Here is a 22,973-nt window from a genome sequence, read left to right as displayed (position 1 = left end):
ATGTTTGGAAACTCAAGACAGCCATGACATGATGCCCTTCACAAGTGTATGTAAACTTTTGACCACGACTGTATATTCATATTCAGGCTCAGCGTTTCCAAAAAAAATATGCCAGGTTGATGCTAATATAAATTGGCTTTGCTATCAAAATGATACTGATTAGCATTAGTGATTTTACATGGCAATTTTAACACTTTCAAATAACCAAAACCACAACTAGGATGCACATTACAATACAACGGCTGGTGCGTAGTAGGTAAAGTACTGACAGTATGTTAAAGAGGTTCATTTAGCCTACTAATGTGTATTTATAAATAGTTGATTTATATAGGCTAGTAAGGTAAAGTTTTGTACCTGACAAGTTTCGGCTATCTTGCTTCTGCAGCCTTCCTCAGAGGTGTCACGTGATGTTAGTGTGACGTCATCTGTGACGTGTTATATGGATTGTTCCATCCCACCTGAGGTGGTGGGATGGCGGTGTCCCCTGGTGTGCGTCGGGGGTAGGGCGGGGCGCCCCCTGTCGTCCGGATGTCCACCAAACGCCCCGCCCTACCCCCGACGCACACCAGGGGACACCGCCATCCCACCACCTCAGGTGGGATGGAACAATCCATATAACACGTCACAGATGACGTCACACTAACATCACGTGACACCTCTGAGGAAGGCTGCAGAAGCAAGATAGCCGAAACTTGTCAGGTACAAAACTTTACCTTACTAGCCTATATAAATCAACTATTTATAAGTACTGACAGTATTAACACTTTTTAGGGCGTAACAAAAACAACAACAAAAAAAACACTATACACGTTACACTACTGCTATCTAACGTCCTGGAGTTGCAACTGTAATTGCAACTTAATGGCATACTTGCAAAAGATTATATGATGATAATAAAACAAGATAGTGGTAGAAAATGGATGTATTGATGGATATGCAAATTTACACAGCAGTTATCATAATCAGCTCATTTTTAAATGTTGCAATATTTTTTTTTATTTTATTATCTGAAACAGTTAATTCTTTTAACAAACATTGCACAAAGTGCATTTTTATACTGACATTATTGCTAAAATGACTGCCTATCATACACCTCACCTAACATAACTTATTTGAAAGGGGAAAAACATGTCCTACAATGAGGGTTTTTAAAAAGAGTCTGGGTTGAATGGAATATGCCACAAATGCTCTGAAAATTACTTTGTTCAATTAGTGGCAGTGGCTCCAACCGTATTATATCTCGGACACATTTTGAAAACCCCTTGTCTAGAATGTTACAATAGGGAAGGGATTCGTATGAACCTATTCATGGATAGATCTTGCGGGGTAATGGTTTTGCAATGTAGTCTACTGAAATTGATGTAAAGTGCCAGTCCACACAGCAAATAATGCTGTTGTCAAAATTAGAATTGCCACAAAACACATTTTAAGATTATCAACACTCTACTACCATCTGGTGGCTAAAGTGAATAATGCACCCACCCGACACCCGTCCCCCAGTTTGTCACGTCCCATGTGTCGGGTAAATCGTGATGATTGGTGCTATACCAGAATGCTTTAAAATCTTGTTTCCCAACAAATAGTTTACCTTTTACATCGCTAACCCAAAATGTGGCCAGACAGAGTATAAATAATTTTAGTTTTAGCTGTAAATTTCCTCGCAAGCCTGTCAGGGGAACTTTCTAAACAAAGTTCCCACTTGACTGAGACATCCGGATGCGCTTCAGTGGAGCCGGTGGAGACACATATCATACAGTACTCTGTGCATGAGCTGTTGGTTCCAGGTGTCCATTACTGAAAAAAACCCTCAAATCCTACTCCCTACAGTAATGTCAGACATGTTTTTATACACACGCAAGCTGAGATCGCTGTATTGGTGGTAGCATAGCAGACAGCGATGTTGACATTTTTATGACTTGTTCTTGCTGGCAAGTGCATTTTTATGTTGTATATAAAATCAGGTCTGCTTTGCAGGTAGACATTTCAAGGAGGAAATTTGGATCACTTGTAATCCTCAAGGATGTTTCATATTAAATTCACACTTTGGTGCTAAATTCTTGAGATGCATAATATGTAACTAATGCACACACTCACTGTAGACTGTTCGTTGCTAATGGCACATCGAAAAACCCTTTGCTCTATAATCTATTTCATGCCAATCAGCTATTAAACACATCCTGGTTCTAGCAGCCTGGACACTTATAACAAGAAAATAAAACCCTAAAAGCAGACAAATGTGCAGTTAGAGCTTATTTTCTGCAATATTGCTAAAAAAAACACTTGTCAGAAAGCAGATATTCCCCCTCAAATACCCTCAGAAGACGTTTACATCCCATTATGGCCATTATGTGATGTCATGTGGAGCAGGAGGAAATAAGATTAGATCCCACTGATGGAAGGTTGAGGCTGGACGGTTGTTGGACAAAACATCAGACTTTGGGAAACAGAAAGTGAGCCTCAGTCAGCCGATAAGCGTGCCGATATTAGTGCACCAAAACATGCGGCCATGCGTCTTTAGCTTCAACCTGCCTGACAACTAGAACTTCACTGTAAACAGGCCAAGCGATGAATTAGCTTGTCTGGCAGAACATCAAGTTTTACCGAGTAGGTAATCTATTTGGTTCAGCTGTTTTTTAATTAGATTGGATTTTTTTAAGCCACCAAGTGATCTGCTACCCACAGGTCACCTTCTTATTAGGATCAAAGTTGGCGCAGGAGTCTGGTCACCTAAGTTGACTCTTAAAGGCCTACTGAAATGAAATGTTCTTATTTAAACGGGATAGCAGGTCCATTCTATGTGTCATACTTGATCATTTTGCGATATTGCCATATTTTTGCTGAAAGCATTTAGTAGAAAACATCGACGATAAAGTTTTCAACTTTTGGTCGCTGATAAAAAAGCCTTGTCTGTACCGGAAGTAGCGTGACGTCACAGGTTGTGGAGCGCCTCACATCTGCACATTGTTTACAATCATGGCCACAAGCAGCGAGAGCGATTCGGAACGAGAAAGCGAAGATTACCCCATTAATTTGAGCGAGGATGAAAGATTTGTGGATGAGGAAAGTGAGAGTGAAGGATTAGAGGGCAGTTGAAGCGATTCAGATAGGGAAGATGCTGTGAGAGGCGGGTGGGACCTGATATTCAGCTGGGAATGACTAAAACAGTAAATATACACAAGACATATATATACTCTATTAGCCACAACACAACCAGACTTATATTTAATATGCCACAAATTAATCCGCATAACAAACCCCCCTCCCGTCCATATAACCCACCAATACAACTCAAACACCAGCACAACACACTCAATCCCACAGCCCAAAGTACCGTTCACCTCCGTAAAGTTCATACAGCACATATATTTCCCCAAAGTTACGTACGTGACATGCACATAGCGGCACGCACGTACGAGCAAGCGATCAAATGTTTGGAAGCCAAAGCTGCGTACTCACGGTAGCGCGTCTGCTATCCAACTCAAAGTCCTCCTAGTTGTGTTGCTGCAGCCAGCCGCTAATACACCGATCCCACCTACAGCTTTCTTCTTTGCTGTCGTCATTGTTCATTAAACAAATTGAGAAACATTCACCAACACAGATGTCCAGAATACTGTGGAATTTTGCGATGAAAACAGACGACTTAATAGCTGGCCACAATGGTGTCCCAATATGTCCGCACAATCCGTGACGTCACGCGCAAACGTCATCATACCGAGACGTTTTCAGCAGAATATTTTACGGGAAATTTAAAATTGCACTTTACTAATCTAACTCGGCCGTATTGGCATGTGTTGCAATGTTAAGATTTCATCATTGATATATAAACTATCAGACTGTGTGGTCGGTAGTAGTGGGTTTCAGTAGGCCTTTAGTATGTTAGCTGTATTAGAAAGTTTTTTGCAACAAATCATAATTATAATTTCGGAGAATATATTGGTTTTGGAGGCATAGCAAAAAGCAGCATTTCATGCACTGTCTTGATTATCCTAGTTTAGGAAGTACTAAGTATCAGAGAGTGTTATAACTAATAAATATAATAGTTTAGGAAAATATTGATGTTTGAGGCATAGCAACAAGTAGCATGTCATGCACTGTCTTGATTATCCCAGTTTGTGAAGTACTGCTGTGACTTAGTGTCAGAAAGTATGACAACTAATACATATAGTAGTTTAGGATAAATATTGGTGTTGGAGACATAGCGACACGTAGCATATGATGCACTGTCTTGATTATCCTAGTTTATGAAGTACTTATCTGACTTAGTATCAGAACATATGATAACTAATAAATATAGTAGTTTTGGAAAATGATAGTGTTGAGGGATAGCAAAAGCAGCAATTAATTCACTGTCTTGATTATTCTAGTTATTGCTTTTTTCATATTATCTCAGGATTCTAAGAACATTATTGTTATATTGTGTAAAAAAACAAATGTTTGTGTTTGCAAACCTTACAAAAACATATGCTTCAAGTAAAAGTCACAAATATACATTATTTCAGGCATTATTAGACATTTTGCATGTTTGGTTTAGGAGTTATGATTTAATACATTTTGTATTGCTTTTTCCGCATTATATCAGGATTCTAAGAACATTACTGTCATATTGAGTAAAAAACTAAATTGTGTGTTTGGAAACCTTACAAAAGCACCTAATTCTAGTAAAACTGACAAAGATACATTAATACAGGCATTATTTAAAGTACTAAGTATCAGAAAGTGTTTAAACTAATAAAGATTGTAGTTTAGGAAAATACTGTTGTTTGAGGCATAGCTTATGAAATACTACTGTGACTTAGTTTTAGAAAGTAGGATAACTAATAGTTTAGGGTAAATATTGTTGTTGGAGATATATCAACAAGTAGCATAACATGCACTGTCTTAATTATCCTAGTTTATGAAGTACTGACTAAGTATCAGAAAGTGTTATACCATATAAAGCAGCCCTTTGAGACACTTGTGATTTAGGGCTATATAAATAAACATTGATTGATTGATTGATTGATTGATAAATATATTTGTTTAGGAAAATGATGGTGTTGAGGCATAAAAAACAGCATGTCATGCACTGTCTTGATTATTCTAGTTAATGAAGTACTAAATATCAGAAAGTGTTTAAACTAATAAAGATAGTAGTATAGGAAAATATTGTTGTTGAAGGCATTACAACAAGTGCATATCATGCACTGTTGTGACTATCCCAGTTTATGAAGTACTGCTGTGACTTATTATCAGAAAGTATGACAACTAATAAATATAGTAGTTTAGGGTAAATATTGGTGTTGGAGACATAGCGACACGTAGCATTTCATGTATGGTCTTGATTATCCTAGTTTATGAAGTACTTCTGTGACTTAGTATCAGAACGTATGATAACTAATACATATAGTAGTTTTGGAAAATAATAGTGTTGAGGCATAGCAAAGGCAGCATTTCATGCACTGTCTTGATGATCCTAGTTAATGAAGTACTAAGTATCAGAAAGTGTTTAAACTAATAAAGATAGTAGTTTAGCAAAATACTGTTGTTTGAGGCATAGCAATAAGGAGCATAGCATGCCCTGTTGTGACTATCCTAGCTTATGAAATACTGCTGCGACTTAGTTTCAGAAAGTATGATAACTAATTTAGGGTAAATATTGGTGTTGGAGACATAGCAACAAGTAGCATAACATGCACTGTCTTCATTATCCTAGTTTACAAAGTACTGACTAAGTATCAGAAAGTCTTATAACATATAAAGATATTTGTTTAGGAAAATGATGGTGTTGAGGCATAAAACAACAGCATTCCATGCACTGTCTTGATTATTCTAGTTAATGAAGTACTATGTATCAGAAAGTGTTTAAACTAATAAATATAGTAGCATAGGAAAATATTGTTGTTGAAGGCTTAGCATATCATGCACTGTCGTGACTATCCCAGTTTATGAAGTACTGCTGTGACTTAGTGTCAGAACATATGATAACTAACAAATATAGTAGTTTAGAAAATTGTTGGTGTTGGAGGCATAGTAACAAGTAGCACTGTCGTGAATATCTGAGCTTATGAAGTACTGCTGTGACGTAGTGTCAAAGTATTATAACTAATAAAGTAGTTTAGGAAAATACTGGTGTTGCAGGCATAGCAACATGCAGCATATCATGTACTGTCTTTACTATCTCAGTTTATTTATTACTGACTTCAGTATCAGAAAGAGTTATAACTAATAAGATAGTAGTTTTGGAAATTATTGGTATTGCAGACATAGCTGAGACTTAGTGTCAGAACGTATGATAACTAACAAATATAGTAGTGTAGAAAAATGTTGGTGTTGGAGGCATAGTAACAAGTAGCACTGTCGTGAATATCCGAGCTTATGAAGTGCTGCTGTGACGTAGTGTCAAAGTATTATAACTAATAAAGTAGTTTAGGAAAATACTGGTGTTGCAGGCATAGCAACATGCAGCATATCATGTACTGTCTTTACTATCTCAGTGTATTTATTACTGACTTCAGGAACAGAAAGAGTTATAACTAATAAGATTTAGTAGTTTTGGAAATTATTGGTATTGCAGACATAGCTGATACTTAGTATCAGAAAGTATGATAACTAATGAATATAGTAGTTTAGAAAATAATGGTGTTGAGGAATAGCAAAAGCAGCATATCATGCACTGTCATGACTATCCCACATTTTAAATGAATGTACTGACATAGTGTCAGAATGTATAACTAATACATATAGCAGTTTAGGAAAATACTGGTGTCGCAGGCATAGCAACATGCAGCATATCATGTACTGTCTTTACCATCTCAGTTTATGAGCTACTGACTTTAGTATCAGAAAGCGTTATAACTAATAAGATAGTAGTTTAGGAAAATATTGGTGTTGGAGACATAGCAGCAAGTAGCATGTCATGCACTGTTGTGACTATCTCAGCTTAAGAAGTACTGCTGTGACGTAGTGTCAAAAAGTATTATAGCTAATAAAGTAGTTTGGGAAAATACTGGCGCTGCAGTCATAGCAACGTGCAGCATATCATGTACTGTCTTTACTATCTCAACTTATGAATAACTGACTTTGGTATCAGAAAGCGCTATAACTAATAAAATAGTAATTTATGAAAATACTGTTGGAGGTATATGTTTTTCTTTAATACGGTACTGGCAATACGTAAGTCATTATGCGTAAAGCGTCATTAAAGAGCTTTGTTAAAAAAACACAGGTTAAGGTTTTTTTTTGTAAAATATTTAATAGCAAAACACAGGTGTGCATTAAGGTAATTGAAATGAATGTATGGTATCATTCAGGCAGTTTGCTCATCAAAAGTCAGAGTAGAAAGTCACAATAAAAGAATTCCGGCCTCAGTTTGCAGAAATGATGTTCACGCTAAGCCTTCCTCTATTTTAGTGCCATGAAAATCTGTCTGAGGTCGTCTTTGGTCGTCCGAGCGGAGAAAAATACCATTCTGTGTTCCGAGGATTTGTGAGAGAAATCCAAATGTAAAAGTGCAGTAAAGCTTCTTCTGGTCAGTGCAGGGCTGTCCTTTCTTCCCAAACAAAAAAAACGGCAGAATGTGTTTTTGCCACTCTTGGGTTTGCTATTCTTCCCAGCGGTGAGTCCCTCCAAAGGAAATGTGTTTTGACTTTTGCGGTTGACCACGTTGCCATGCAATTTGTTCTCGTCTGCTGGTTTGATTTTTGTCCCACAATGGTTAGCATCAACTCCGTGGCGCTACGCAGCCCGCTACCTACTGATTCCAGATGGCTTCCACAATGGAGGGCTCAAGAAGATGAGCGTTGCAAAGAAGATTGATGTTCTTTGCTGAGTATGACAAGACATGCGGCGGTGCGTGGCTCTTAAGACGCGCGGGAAAAAAAGGAGACTTGAGAAGCGTTTACTTCTTTTCAGAGCAGCCGTTGAGTGTAGGAAGACTTTCTGCAGTTCTAAAGGTTATTGCTTTAAAGGACAAAATGCCTGTGATGAGAAATTCCATCCTCTCGGGGGCATGTTTGCATGGTAACTGAAGGGTAGCTTTATGGCGTACAATACTGCGATGTATAAACCAACCATTCATTTTTTTCTTTCTTAAAATCTCTGAGCTACAGTTTGTAATTTGACAAAGTTCCATTGCGGTCAGTTGTGTATCAGTTATTGTCAATATTTTTCAAGTGCCACTTTAAATGTGTTTTTTCCACCCAAATATAATTATAGAATAGAATGGACTTTATTGTCATTATATTTGCATATAACGAGATTAAGGACTCCAATTTAAGGTGCGGTAGTGGGAACAAATATGGGGTAAAAATAAATTACACACGAGGTAATAAAGAAAAAAACTAACAATTGAAATAAACAGACTACTATCCAATAAAAATAATAAGCAATCTTGTACAATATACAAAACACTGTAGAAATACAAAATACTGTACAATATACAGAAGAAATAGTTAAATATATTACAGGTAATAGGTGTAACCTCCTGTGTTTTTTTTTCTTGAAATGCTAACATAGGACATTGGTTCTCAGTAGGGTGTGAAGAGAGTTGAACAATATTTCAGCCAAGAACACACGTCTGCAGCTTCAATTATAACTTGCATGGATCAATGTTGGGACCAAATGTGTTCAATCTTTACATAAACGACAGCTGTAAAGTTGCAAAGGGTTTAAAGTTAGTACTGTTTTGAGTTGATACAACCATATTTTGTTCAGGTGAGAACACAGAAGCTAATATAAATAGTATAACAATATAACAAAATACAACATAAGGTGTCAAGAAACACCTCAAACATTAATTAAATAAAATATCTTCTGGGACAAAAAATACCGTATTTCCAGACTCTAAGGTACACTTACAATCTTTTTTCCCCCTCAAAACTCGACAGTGCGCCTTATAATCCAGTGTGCCTAATGTAAGGAATACGTTTGGTTGAGCTTACTCATCTCGAAGCTATTTTATTTTGTACATGGTGTAATGATAAGTGTGACCGGTAGATGGCAGTCAAATATAATACATAAGTGTGGACTGCACTATGATTGCAATATGTCTCAAGTAAACAACACCAACATTTTAAATGTTCCATTAAAAATATAGAACATTACACACGGCGCTCAAATATATATCAAAATGTTTTACTACGACTTTGGTAAGCTATGAAGCCACACCGCTTGAAGGATTGTCGGCGCATTAAACATACAAGTATTATTATGGTGTGTTTATAAGGTAAGACATATTATTTGGCTAAGCAATCATTTTTCTCTATGTTCTTGGTCTGCAGACGTTGCTCCGGGACGGGAGGAGAGAAACCACCGTGAGCACTCTCTACCTGTCGCCGTCAAACATTGAGACGGGCCAACAGATCATCTGTAAGGCCTCAAACAAGGCTGTCCCCAACGGCAAGGAGAGCAGTGTCACCATCGACATCCAGCGTAAGCACATTACTCTTCTTTTTTATGGCGTCTTTTTTTTTTGGAGGGCGTGTATTTTTGCCCTTCCTCTGTCTCCTTTGTAAGCATGCGTTTTAGAGGCATATCAAGAAGCAATTTATGACTTGACTAATTTAGCAACGTTAAGTACTCCCACAGTTGCATTAGTCAAAACACCACCTGACAACATTTGCATTTGAAAATAAGAGATATCTTCTGGAAAGAGGATACATTTTCATCTTTCCACCTGAATTCGTACAAGTATTTGTTTTGTGAATGTTCAAGTATGCGAAAAATATTTGAACAAAAGGGTGCTGGAAAGAAAGGGCAAAATACAGGAGTTTCCAGAGGAAAACCAAAGGCTTGTCAAAAAACACATATTTTTGGCATACATCGATATCAACTTTAAAGTTTGAACTCACTTTGTAAAGGGAACACATTTGATTTTGTTAAAAGAAAACTTAAAAGAAGACTTCAGCATTACGATAAGCGCTGGGGTTCGTGGAAAATAATGTTTTACAGTTGTCTTTTTACACTTTTATACAGTGTTGTCACTGTTACTTTAAAAAAGTAATCAATTACTAATTACCGTATTTTCCAGACTATAAGGCGCACTAAAAAACGTTTGTTCCCCTCAAAACTTGACAGTGAGCTTTATAACCTGGTGCACCTAATGTAAGGAATAAGTTTGGTTGAGCTTGCCCACCTCAAAGCTATTTTATTTGGTACATGGTGTAATGATAAGTGTGACCATTAGATGGCAGTCAATCATAAGAGATAAGATTAGGCTGCACTATGATGGGTCTCAAGTAAACAACACCAACATTGTAAATGTTCCATTGAAAATATAGAACATTACACACGGCGCTCAAAAATGTATCAAAATGTTTTATTACGACTTTGGTAAGCTATGAAGCCGCACCGCTTGAAGGATTGTTGGCGCATTAAACATACAAGTATTAATATGGTGTGTGTATAAGGTAAGACATATCATCTGGCGTTTTTTTCCGCAATATTATGCAAAAGCAACGTTTCTTACCTTCTGGTACCTGCTGATTTGTATTTGGGATCTGCATAAATCCTGAAAAATAGTCGATAAGCTTCTTCTTTTTCTCTATCTTCTTGTTATAGGACATTTATCCTCCGCTGTTGCCATTTCTAAAATAAAGTAGTGCAAAGTTCTTACTTATATCTGTCAGTAACCTCGCCATGAAAGCGCTAAAACATACCGGAGTAGTGAGTTTACAATATTTACCCAAGGAACTTTAGTTATTAGAGTTCCAGTCCGACGGTTTTTCACGGGACACGTTTCCGGTGTGGTTGTTTTCGGATGAGGAGATGCTGCTCTGTTATTGATTTAAGTAAAGTCTGAATGTCATTAAAACAGTTAGCTCCATCGTTTGACACTTCTTCCACTCCCGTCCTTGCACGCTACACCGCTACAACAAAGATGACGGAGAAAAGACGCTGCCGAAGGTGAGCCATGTGAATAAATCCTGAAGTGGCTGTCAGAAAGCAGCTTGAAGATGATATGTAAAACATAATCTATGCAACATTTTGACCAAAGAACCACCATTACATGTTATGTAGACCACAAGGAAGTGTTTGACATTTTGAAAAACTGAATAATAATATGACTCCTTTGATGCACCCTATAATCCGGTGCGCTTAATATATGAAAAAAGATTAAAAAAAATAGACCATTCATCGGCAGTGCGCCTTATAATCCGGTGCGCCCTATGGTCCAGAAAATATGGTACTGATTTTACATTTTTTATAGTTTACAATTTACAATTAAAATAATATTTTTGAGCATTTTTCTACTCATGCATTGGTGATGAAACACCTCACGTCACTCAACACATAAACGTTGCATCTTCCAGTGTTGGAGAGCACAGGTTTAAAATTAGTTTAACTGAAAATAATGTTTTGAAAAAAAAAATCTGCCCTTATCCTATTCTCCACTCTACTTTTGGGAATTCTGCTTCATTTTTATAAAAACCTCAAGTTTGTTTTAATGTTCTGCAGTAACATGGACAAGTCCATTGTTGGAGAAGGTAGAAAAATAGGTGTCAAAACACGATCATGATGCATTTTAATGTATTATATTAAAGCGTGCAAAGTAAGACACAAAATAGACGATTGTTTTAAATGAAAGAAACCCTACTTCATCGATTTTATGATATGTTTGGGGTACGTCTAGAAGTAGGCTTGCCTTCTCCTTGTGCTAAAAACGTGACGTCAGTCCCCAAGACGCAAGAAGAAAGCAAATATATGTGTTTGCTAAGGAAAATGGCAAAAGTAGTAACGCACAGTGACTTCGGTGAGTAACTTTAATCTGATTACTGGTTTGAAAACAGTTAACGCGTTATATTAAATGTTACTAAAAAACGTGCTCATATTAGTAATGCGTTACTGACATCACTGCTTGTATGACAGGAGGTGAAAAATGTTGCTTAAAATAACTCTGACATTTTTTCAAAACAATCTGAGTATTCTGAACTCCTGTTTTGATGCTAGAGTTACATTTAACACAATAATTCTGCCCAAGGAAGTGTTTATGTCACGTCACTGAGGCTATGTCTACACTAAGCCGGATAAGCCCTTAAACCAATAATTATTTAGCCTAAACCCTATTTCAGCCACACTAAATCATCGTTTAAGGTCCCCCTCCTTGGATAATTGTTTTACACGGGTAAGTGAATCTCTGGCTCTTAGCTTTGTATGGACTCATTGATCGTTTACAAACTGAGTTCGGAGAGGAAGTGGCGCCAGAAAGACTTCCTGTGTAGGCCACACAGGAAGTGACGTCAGAAAGAACGCGCCATAGCCAGCTTCATAATAAAGCGGTTTCGTAACTCGGAGCTAACCACTGGAAATGTGGAGGCGAGTCATCCAGACATGCCGTGTTTCTCCTTCCGTCTGTACAGACGCTTGTGGAAATCAAACATGAATACCTTAGGAGAAGAAAACGCGCGATTGCAGCTATTTCGGATACAACACATCTCAGACGGCAAGAGAACTTTCGAATGTCCAGGTCAGCTGTGATTCTATTTACCGAAAAACTTTGTCCATTTCTTGATAGAGAGACGACGAGAATGCGGGCTCCCGTGGATGTGGATTGTTTACTTCCACATGTCCATTAAAGATTTGATCAATTTATGATGGCTCAGGTGTGATTCACTACAATAGGGCCCCACGTCAGACCGGATTCCAGTTAATTGAAATACCACAACACTGGATATTGTTCAGATAAGTAAAATTACATTTAAGAACTTGCACACAAAGCAACACTGGAGGTGACTATGATGTGCATTTTCCGCGCATGTTGAACTAGGTTGCATTGCGTCGAACCTGAAACTCTCAAGTAGCTGGCACGACCGCTCTACCAACCGAGCTATACCGCCCCGGTTGGGTCTTAAAGGCCTACTGAAATTAAATGTTCTTATTTAAACGGGGATATCAGATCCATTCTATGTGTCATACTTGATAATGATCAAGTATGACACATAGAATATCGCGAAATGTCGCGATATTGCCATATTTTTGCTGAAAGGATTTAGTAGAGAACATCAACGATAAAGTTCGCAACTTTTGGTCGCTGATAAAAAAAAGCCTTGCCTGTACTGGAAGTAGCGTGACGTGGCAGGTTGAAGGGCTCCTCACATTTCCCCATTGTTTACACCAGCAGCGAGAGCGATTCGGACCGAGAAAGCTACGATTACCCCATTAATTTGAGCGAGGATGAAAGATTTGTGGATGAGGATTGTGAGAGTGAAGGACTAGAGTGCAGTGCAGGACGTATCGTTTTTCGCTCTGACCGTAACTTAGGTAGAAGGGCTCATTGGATTCCACACTCTCTCCTTTTTCTATTGTGGATCACGGATTTGTATTTTAAACCACCTCGGATACTATATCCTCTTGAAAGTGAGAGTCGAGAATGCGAAATGGACATTCACAGTGACTTTTATCTCCACGACAATACATCGGCGAAGCACTTTAGCTACGGAGCTAACGTGATAACATTGTGCTTAAATGCAGATAGAAACAAAAGAAATAAGCCCCTGACTGGAAGGATAGACAGAAGATCAACAATACTACCAAACTCTGGACCTGTAACCACACGGTTAATGCTGTACCGCCTGGCAAAGCCTAGCAATGCTGTTGCTAATGATGCCATTGAAGCTAACTTAGCTACGGGACCTTGACAGAGCTACGCTAAAAACATTAGCTATCCACCTACGCCAGCCCTCATCTGCTCATCAACACCCGTGCTCACCTGCGTTCCAGCGATCGACGGCGCGACGAAGGACTTCACCCGATCATCAATGCGGTCGGCGGCTAGCGTCGGATAGCGTGTCTGCTATCCAAGTCAAAGTCCTCCTGGTTGTGTTGCTGCAGCCAGCCGCTAATACACCGATCCCACCTACAGCTTTCTGCTTTGCAGTCTTCATTGTTCATTAAACAAATTGCAAAAGATTCACCAACACAGATGTCCAGAATACTGTGGAATTTTGTGATGAAAACAGAGCTGTTTGTATTGGGATACAATGTGTCCCAATACTTCCGCTTCAAACATTGACGTCACGCGCAAACGTCATCATACCTAGACGTTTTCAACCGGAAGTTTCCCAGGAAATTTAAAATTGCACTTTATAAGTTAACTCGGCCGTATTGGCATGTGTTGCAATGTTAAGATTTCATCATTGATATATAAACTATTAGACTGCGTGGTCGGTAGTAGTGGGTTTCAGTAGGCCTTTAAACGACCATTGTGTGTGTGTAGACAAGAATAAGGTTAGGTGGGATTTACCCTGGATAACCGGCTTAGTGTAGAAGGGGCCTGAAGCTTTAACTTAAACTTGAACTAGTTGAGATTGAATCAACAGCGCCTCTGCAGGTTAGAGTCAGGCAGTGCTTGAACATGTGATGAATCCTCAATTAATTCCACACAAGCTACTACGTTCTTAATTGATGATTTGATAATTGAGCCTGCTGCAGGTTTTATGACAGATTATTTGAATTATACATTTTTTATAGCAAGAGTTGTTCCTAAATCATAGCAAATCAGATTGTAGTTGACACTACAGCTTGCCATTAGTTTTCCTGTACAAACGTGCCAGAGGATTAGATGAATTAGTTTTGAATCCTTTATGTATGAGTAAATATGAAATGGAAGATCCATCTAACATGAACCCAATTGTCATCTTGCTGCCTCTCACTGTCTCCACCACTGTGATTGCTTGCTTCTGGCCATCCGTCTTCCAGATGAGAGCATGTGCAATCTCCCTTTAAAACCAAAGAAAGAATGCTCAATGTGTAAAATACTTTGGGCCTGGATTGTCGAGGAGTCTTTTTTTTGCTCCCATCGAGAGAAAGAGAGAGAGGGAGGGATTTTTTTCTTCATCACTTGCAGCCCCTTCAACACCATTAAGTATGACTAATAAAGCAGAAAATGCTATTCAGAAGAGCCATTATGACAGGCGGGCTCTTCTTTTCATTATGTTTATCACAAGAGGCAAGCATGACGTGATCTGGACAGTTCAAATTCTCATGTCAATGCCGGTATTTAGTCTCCCTGCATGCGATGATGTGTCCGGGTCATCCGGCTGCCATCAGCGCAACATAAAAAACAAAACTCTCGGAGCTCTAAAATAACCATTATCACACAGTCCGGCATGATTGGAAGAGGTGGGCCTGGTCATGGCACGATTGGTCACGCACATTGAAGCATAGCCGAGTCGAAAACGACTGTAACGCGATCGCTTCTCCCAAGATAATGACACATTTCATAATAGAAATAGAAGGACTTCAGGAATCGAAACCGCCGCACACACACTCGCCTTCGATAACATTTGTATGCATAACAAAGATAAATGCAATTAATCAATATCTGCCACGTTGCACAACATAATTTCAGTGCTACCTCAGTTTTTGATAGTAATCCTTTCCAACAAAGACCGAATTGTACAAAAAATGAATCAATGTTTTCCAAAAGAAATAATGGTAACACTTTAGTATGGGGAACATATGAACCATTAATTAGTTACTTATTAACATAGGGTTAGGGTAAGGGGTAGGGTTAGGGCAATGGTTCTTAACCTGGGTTCGATCGAACCCTAGAAGTTTGGTGAGTCGGCCTCAGGGGTTCGGCGGAGCCTCCGCCGCGGAGGTCAAGACACACCCGACTCATTGTGTAAATAAAAACTACTCCCTATCGGCGTATTTTGGATACCCCCAAACAATGTTCCCTCTAATTTTCCATATGCGTGAGCAAACGCAAAAACTCACATGTGAGTGGCGTTAGATGTGCACATGCACTGTGGCCACACCAGCAGCACACCGGTCCCAAACCTGACTAAATAACAAGTTAAATGTTTTATTATTATAATTGAATGACAGCAGTCATTTCCATGAGATTATTTTTTGGCCCAATTACAATGACAATAACAAAAAATATTGTTTTTCATGAGCTGTGTACTAGTATTGTATGTCTGGGTGGGGTTCCTGCTTTGGAAATAATTTGTACCCCTTTCAGATATCGCATTTAGTTCCCACTAAAACATTCACATGTTACACAATAAGATGCAAACATGGGATCATGTGTACATTCCTGTAACTTTGTTTGTAACATATATCTGTATTAGTATTTCTTTAATATAATAACATAATTTCATGGTTAATATTTATAAATTAAGATAAAATTAAGAAAAAAACATGTTATTGTTTACTAAAGAAGGGTTCGGTGAATGCGCATATGCAACTGGTGGGGTTCGGTACCTCCAACAAGGTTAAGAACCACTGGGTTAGGGTTGGGGTTAGGGTTAGGGACGACTCTTAGTTAATGGCTTACTGGTTGTATAATAAGGCCATGCAGAAGAAGGCATTAATAAGTACTTAGTAAGTACTTAATAATGAGTAATTAACAGCTAATATGTTACTAATTTGCATGTTAATAAGCAACTAATTAATGGTTCATATGTTCCCCATACTAAAGTGTTACCGAAATCATTTGTTCCAGACATCCAAAAATATTATCACAAAACATAGCAGAAAACAATGCAAAATACCTATACATGACGAATGACTTTTACTTTTATTTAAGATTCTTGTTAGCGAAGATTACCCTTAATGTATTGGATTATGGCGGCGCACCGTGGCAGTATATTAGCCGCCGCACCTTAAAAATGAGGGTTTTTTTATGTGGAAACAAAATAAAGTAATACAATGTATTGGAACGTCCAAAAGAAGACACACAAAGTTGGACGCTCTTGTATCATTTATTGCCAATCTTACGGACCCAATTCCAACAAGTATATCCTGCGTGTACACCTCCATGCTTCACTCCTCGACACACAACAACAGTTACTCATTATCCGCCAACACGGTGTGTTCACAGACCATGGGAAAAATGAACACCGTAACACACTAACATACAAATTAACACCGAAAAAAGACAGCGCTGCCGAAACCGACTGTTGTGATGACATGAGCAATACGCATAGGGTTGTCTGGATTGGAAGCAGCATGTCTGCGATGTGTTACGAGGCGTTACGTTTACTCCATTACATTTACTAATGTAACTTTTCAGAAAAATTTTACTTGTCAGAGTAGTTTTAATGCAAGATACTTTTACTCTGTTGCAGTCCGATCGTTACATTTTATTATGTTACAATTATTTATAATCTATCAAGATTGCACATATTCATTTGTCAGCGTGTTGTGGGAGGGCCAAACACGGTTTAAATTGATTTCAATTTATTTTAAAGGCCGGGGCTATAGTACCACTGTCATGAAAATGACTCAAAATAAGACCTGCAAAATCTGGTAAATTGCATTATTACAGCAGAATATAAGTGGGTTGGACAAGCAAAGCAAACACGCTGAAGTAGGAATGGTCTAGTGAAGGACTATGCAACTGGTGGCTCGGGGGCTAAATCTGTCCTGGGAATGACACCAAAACCAGCCTTTGAGTTCAGTTCAAAACTTGAGAGACACTAACATTTTTGCAGCACAATACTAAAAACTCTAGAGCACAGGTGTCAAACTCAAGTCCCGGTTGCCAGATTTGGCCCGCCACATCATTTTATATGGCCCGCGAATAACTGGAAATAGAGGGTTTGCTAAAAAGGTTTGCTTATGGCATAACAACTTCCTTGTTTGTCATATTAAGTTGATGTTGCACAAATTAGGTGCTACAGAACATAATGAAAGTACCTTATCGTTTTTCCTAAATCAATCTTTTGATTTTGACATTTACTGCATGAAATTGCATATTTATTAAACTTTAATATTATTTAATATTGCAGCAAATATTGTATTATCATAATCATCAAAATGTATTTGTTTAAATACAAAACAAATACTTAAATATCTACTTGACTAATGATTTCAAAGCAAGTTATCCATCAAACTGTTCACTGTAAAAATGGCAATAGACTTTACCGCCACATTTATGGTGTTTTTTACCGCATATTACTGTAAATTCTAAACATTTGACCACTGTTTTTTTGTACGGTAAAATTTTGTCAAATGAGCTGTTACTACTGTAAAATGTACTGGTGTTGTTTTTACGGTGTATAATTATAACAGGAAAAACGGAACACATTTTTTTTACGGTAAAAAACTGGCAGCTCTGATGCCAGAATAAAAAGAAAAAAGTCATTTCTTGTACAGTAATATGTTGTAAAAACTACCGTCGATTTTACAGTAACATTCTGGCGAATTTAGGCCTGATTTACTAAGATCCAAATACCACACGCTAGACAGCATGTGGAAAAAATAAAATAGTGTGTACTATGTATGGGCGTGTTGTGCGTGTTATCTACTAAGACTGCATGTGCAATTAAAAAGCGGTGCAGACCGCCTCATTTTAAATTAAGAATTTTGCATGCATACGGGGCTTTTACCACAGAAACTATTGTTTTCTGCACATTCATGTTATCATGCTCCTACGTGTGTGTGATGTGTTGAACCAGCAGCACACATCTATAATCTGTAACACCTTTTCTGAATCGCATTATTTTTGACCGGAGGATTCTCGTCTTTCCATCGTCTGTCTTTGTAGCGCGAGCACTGATCCTGCAGCCGTGTGTGGAACTGTCAGTTTGCACTTCCTTCGGACACGTGCTAAGTAAAACGTAAAATCCGGCTCGCAAAACGGTGGTGAGTGTTGATAAATCACATTTATCCTGCTAAATAATTACATTTGCAGTTTCCCCTCCCACTATTATGGGTGTATATGTTGCATTTTAACGGAGACAGAGTTTGCACATGTTTTAGTAAACGCAAACCTTAAGTAAATCAGGCCCTAGGCTGCAAGTTGTATTGTAAACAAAAAATAGTGGTACTGTTTTTGCATTTACTGTAATCTGTTGTAAAAAGCACATGTTACTACACTAAAATTGTGTTGCCAGTTTTTACTGTAAATTCTAAATTATTTTTTTTACAGTATGTGTAAAACAAAAAAAACAAAAAAAACAAAAATATCTATATATTATATATATACAGTATGTATTATTCACTGATACAAGCAGCCATAACTGCCATGTGATGTGGCACTTAATAAAAACAAGTTTGACACACCTCTTCTAAAGCACTCTTGTTGCATGCAAGAACAAGGACCAGTGTAAACATGTTGGCTGATAATTGCATTGACATTTTAACCTCCTAAAGGCCAGCGTCTATTGCGGCGGACACTTGTATTTTGCATAAAAGCTGTTTTTTTCTGAAATCTGTAACTGAAAAAAGAAATTGACTGAAATGTGCACTACAAAGGATGCTGGTTCTTGAAATAAAAATAGTGACGATAAAAGCTTTCAGGAAATGTCACCCTTAAAACAATTAAGTTAAACAGCCCTGGTCTAAAGTGAGTATGTCTTAATTGTGGTGATTCTAGATGTCGTCCAAATGTTTTAGCCTCTGCATTCTCCCTCCTCCTCCCTGTTCGACTGACTCGTCAGGCAAGGCGCTCAGCACAGCTTAGCATAGCTGCTTTATTTTCCTGTGCTAACATCCACTTCCCAAATTAAGCCGCTCACAAAAATGAAACTGCGCCATAATTGAACTCTGATTCACGCGTGTTGGGTATCAATTTGCTTAATTTCCATGCTGCCTTATTCATTTACAAGGTTCTTGGCTCTCAGCAGCGGAATTTGAAGCACATCTTGGTTTTGAACAAAAACCGCAGCGCTGATATTTTGTTGTTATTTTTGAACTGCTTTAACTGCTGCATGCTTCTTATAAGAGGGACCGATTTAAAGTGTAGCTCCACCCCCTTTGTCAAATACAGGCAGGCTGCAGACAAAGACAAACCACCATCCATGCACTATAAACATGTTTTATAAGATGTCAAAAACTCTACACAAAAACAAACACAAACTCTTATAAAGACAGAAATATACCAACCTTGAAATAGGTAATAACTCCATACCGGAAAACTGGCACAGTAAAAGTTCAAACTTGTCCGACAAATCCCATCTGTAAGTCCATCAGGATGTTGAGGAAGGACGACGGAGCTGTAAATATTGATGGCTCTGTTTTCAAACAAGCCAGGTAGTTCTATACAAAAGCAGTGTTCTCGCCCTGAAGGTGAACATATAGATGTTGGGGATTTACAATATTTATAACACAGCACAAGGATGTTATATATATATATATATATATATATATATATATATATATATATATATATATATATATATATATATATATATATATATATATATATATATATATATATATATATATATATATATATATATATATATATATATGTTTGTCTCAGTCTGCTTGTTTTCACATACAACACTTACCGTATTTTTCGGCGTATAAGTCGCTCCAGAGTATAAGTCGCACCGGCCGAAAATGCATAATAAAGAAGGAAAAAAAACACATGTAAGTCGCACTGGAGTATAAGTCGCATTTTTTGGGGAAATTTATTTGATAAAACCCAACACCAAGAATAGACATTTGAAAGGCAATTTAAAATAAATAAAGAATAGTGAACAACAGGCTGAATAAGTGTACGTTATATGACGCATAAATAACCAACTGAGAACGTGCCTGGTATGTTAACGTAACATATTATGGTAAGAGTCATTCAAATAACTATAACATATAGAACATGCTATACGTTTACCAAACAATCTTTCGTTCCTAATCGCTAAATCCCATGAAATCTTATACGTCTAGTCTCTTACGTGAATGAGCTAAATAATATTATTTGATATTTTACGGTAATGTGTTAATAATTTCACACATAAGTCGCTCCTGAGTATAAGTCGCATCCAAACTATAAAAAAAACTGCAACTTATAGTCCGAAAAATACGGTACTACCAGGGCCGCCCTCCCTATATGCAGACCGCACCCACTTTGCGTGGATTAAGATTAAAGATTAAAGATTAAAGATTAAAGTACCAATGATTGTCACACACACACTAGATGTGGTGAAATTTGTCCTCTGCATTTGACCCATCCCCTTGGGGAGCAGTGAGCAGCAGCGGCGCCGCGCCCGGGAATCATTTTGGTGATTTAACCCCCAACTCCAACCCTTGATGCTGAGTGCCAAGCAGGGAGGTAACGGGTCCCATTTTTATAGTCTTTGGTATGACTCGGCTGGGATTTGAACTCCAACCTACCGATCTCAGGGCGGACACTCTAACCAGCGCATGTAAATGGTCAGTGAATGACTTCATTTGAAGTTTGATCACAAATGTATTTCTAGCCCCTTCCTGCTCCATCACTGATGAGAAATATAATGACATGTTTCCCCAAAAAACATTTTTGTGGTTATTTTGTATTGCTGGGCTGGTAAACAAGCGTCCTGGGATCAATTGTCAGCCAGAGATGTGCCAAGAACTTAGGCAACTTCATGTTTTCGTTACCTATGAAGCACACTTAAAATCTTTCAATTTTCTCAAAAATCAACAGTGCGCCTTATAGGGTTGTACGGTATACCAGTATTAGTATAGTACTGCGATACTAATGAATCATATTCAGTACTATACCGCCTCTCAAAAGTACCGGTCCACCACACCCCCGCACTCCTTCGTCGTCACGTCGTGTCATTGCTGGTTTACGAGCAGACGAGCATGTTCGACAGCACACAATCACAGAGTACTTACAAGCAGACACAGTGTGTAGACAGAAAAGGGAGAAGGGACGCATTTTGGCTTAAAAACTAACGAAACAAGTGAAGCTATAACACTGAAACGCCCACCGGAAGAGGTGCTTTAAGACATGGCTAACGAGCTAGCTGCAGTGTTTTAGCTACTTCTAAATCACTGATACTCAAAGTAAGTTTCTTACAAGTATCATCCCTGCAGGATGAGGAATAGCTAAACATGCTTCACTACACACACCATCTACACCTAACATCCACTGTAATAAAACCAAGTACAGGAGCTTATCTAGTCGATACTACTATGATTACGTCAATATTTTTTGGCATCAAAACATCTTCTTTCGTTTAAAAAAATGTATATTATGTTTATAAACTCAGGGAATATGTCCCTGGACACATGAGGACTTTGAATATGACCAATGTATGATCCTGTAACTACTTGGTATCGGATTGATACTCAAATGTGTGGTATTATCCAAAACTAATGTAAAGCATCCAAACAACAGAAGAAAAAATGATTATTACATTGTAACAGAAGTGTAGATAGAACATGTTAATAGAGAAAGTAAGCAGGTATTAACAGTAAATGAACAAGTAGATTAATAATTTACTTTCTACCACTTGTCCTTAATAATTTTTACAAAATAATAGAATGGAAAATGACACAATATGTTACTGCATACATCAGCAGAATAAATTAGGAGCATTTGTATGCTTACTTAATAATAAAAGACAAGTTGTCTTGTATGTTCACTATTTTATTTAAGGACAAACTTGCAATAAGAAACATATGTTTAATATACCGTAAGATATGTTGTTAAACTAAAGCCAATAATGCAATTTTTTTGTGGTCCTTTTTATTTAGAAAAGTATCAAAGTACCGAAAAGTTTTGAAATAATTTTGGTACCGGTACCAAAATATTGGTATCGGGACAACACTAGCGCCTTACATATGTATTAATTGTGGTTGTGCTCACTGACCTCAAACCAATTGTATGTGGTACACGGTGTAAGAAGTGTGTCCAGTTGATGGCGGTCACACATAAGAGATACGTGTGGACTGCAGGTTGATTGATGCCTGTTGTTCAATAAATGACCCTAGCCAGTAAGCAAACAAGACCAAAACATAGACGTTTCATTGAAAATATAGAACATTACACACAGCGTTTAAAAATAGGTCAAAATGTTTTAGTACGACTTTGGTAAGCTGCCGAGCCACACCGCTTTAATATACGGGTATTATTATGGTGTGTGTGTAAGCACCCTGAAAAGGCACGTATTCGCAGACATACTATCTGGCTTTTTTTTTGCCCTGTTATGCAAAACCAACTCGTCTTACTTATTGGTACCTGCTGATGTGTATTTGAGATCTGCATGAGTCCCAAACACTTGAACAATTTCTTACCCAGTAATTCATTTTATGTCAAAACTAGAGATGTCCGA

General features: G+C 37.9%; 1 protein-coding gene and 1 long non-coding RNA gene across 2 annotated transcripts in view; one reads left to right on the top strand and one right to left on the bottom strand.

Annotated features, from left to right (window-relative positions):
* Positions 1-22,973, bottom strand: part of LOC133658445 (uncharacterized) — a 383,871-nt gene that overhangs the window by 10,845 nt on the left and 350,053 nt on the right. The window lies entirely within an intron of this gene.
* Positions 1-22,973, top strand: part of kirrel3b (kirre like nephrin family adhesion molecule 3b) — a 439,076-nt gene that overhangs the window by 331,417 nt on the left and 84,686 nt on the right. The window contains 1 exon segment of the mRNA XM_062060501.1: positions 9,258-9,408. Within this exon segment, the coding sequence (XP_061916485.1) occupies positions 9,258-9,408 (151 nt within the window).

This window comes from Entelurus aequoreus, linkage group LG10 (assembly GCF_033978785.1).
Source record: "Entelurus aequoreus isolate RoL-2023_Sb linkage group LG10, RoL_Eaeq_v1.1, whole genome shotgun sequence".
NCBI lineage: Eukaryota > Metazoa > Chordata > Actinopteri > Syngnathiformes > Syngnathidae > Entelurus > Entelurus aequoreus.
This window is presented reverse-complemented; position numbering and strand designations above follow the sequence as displayed.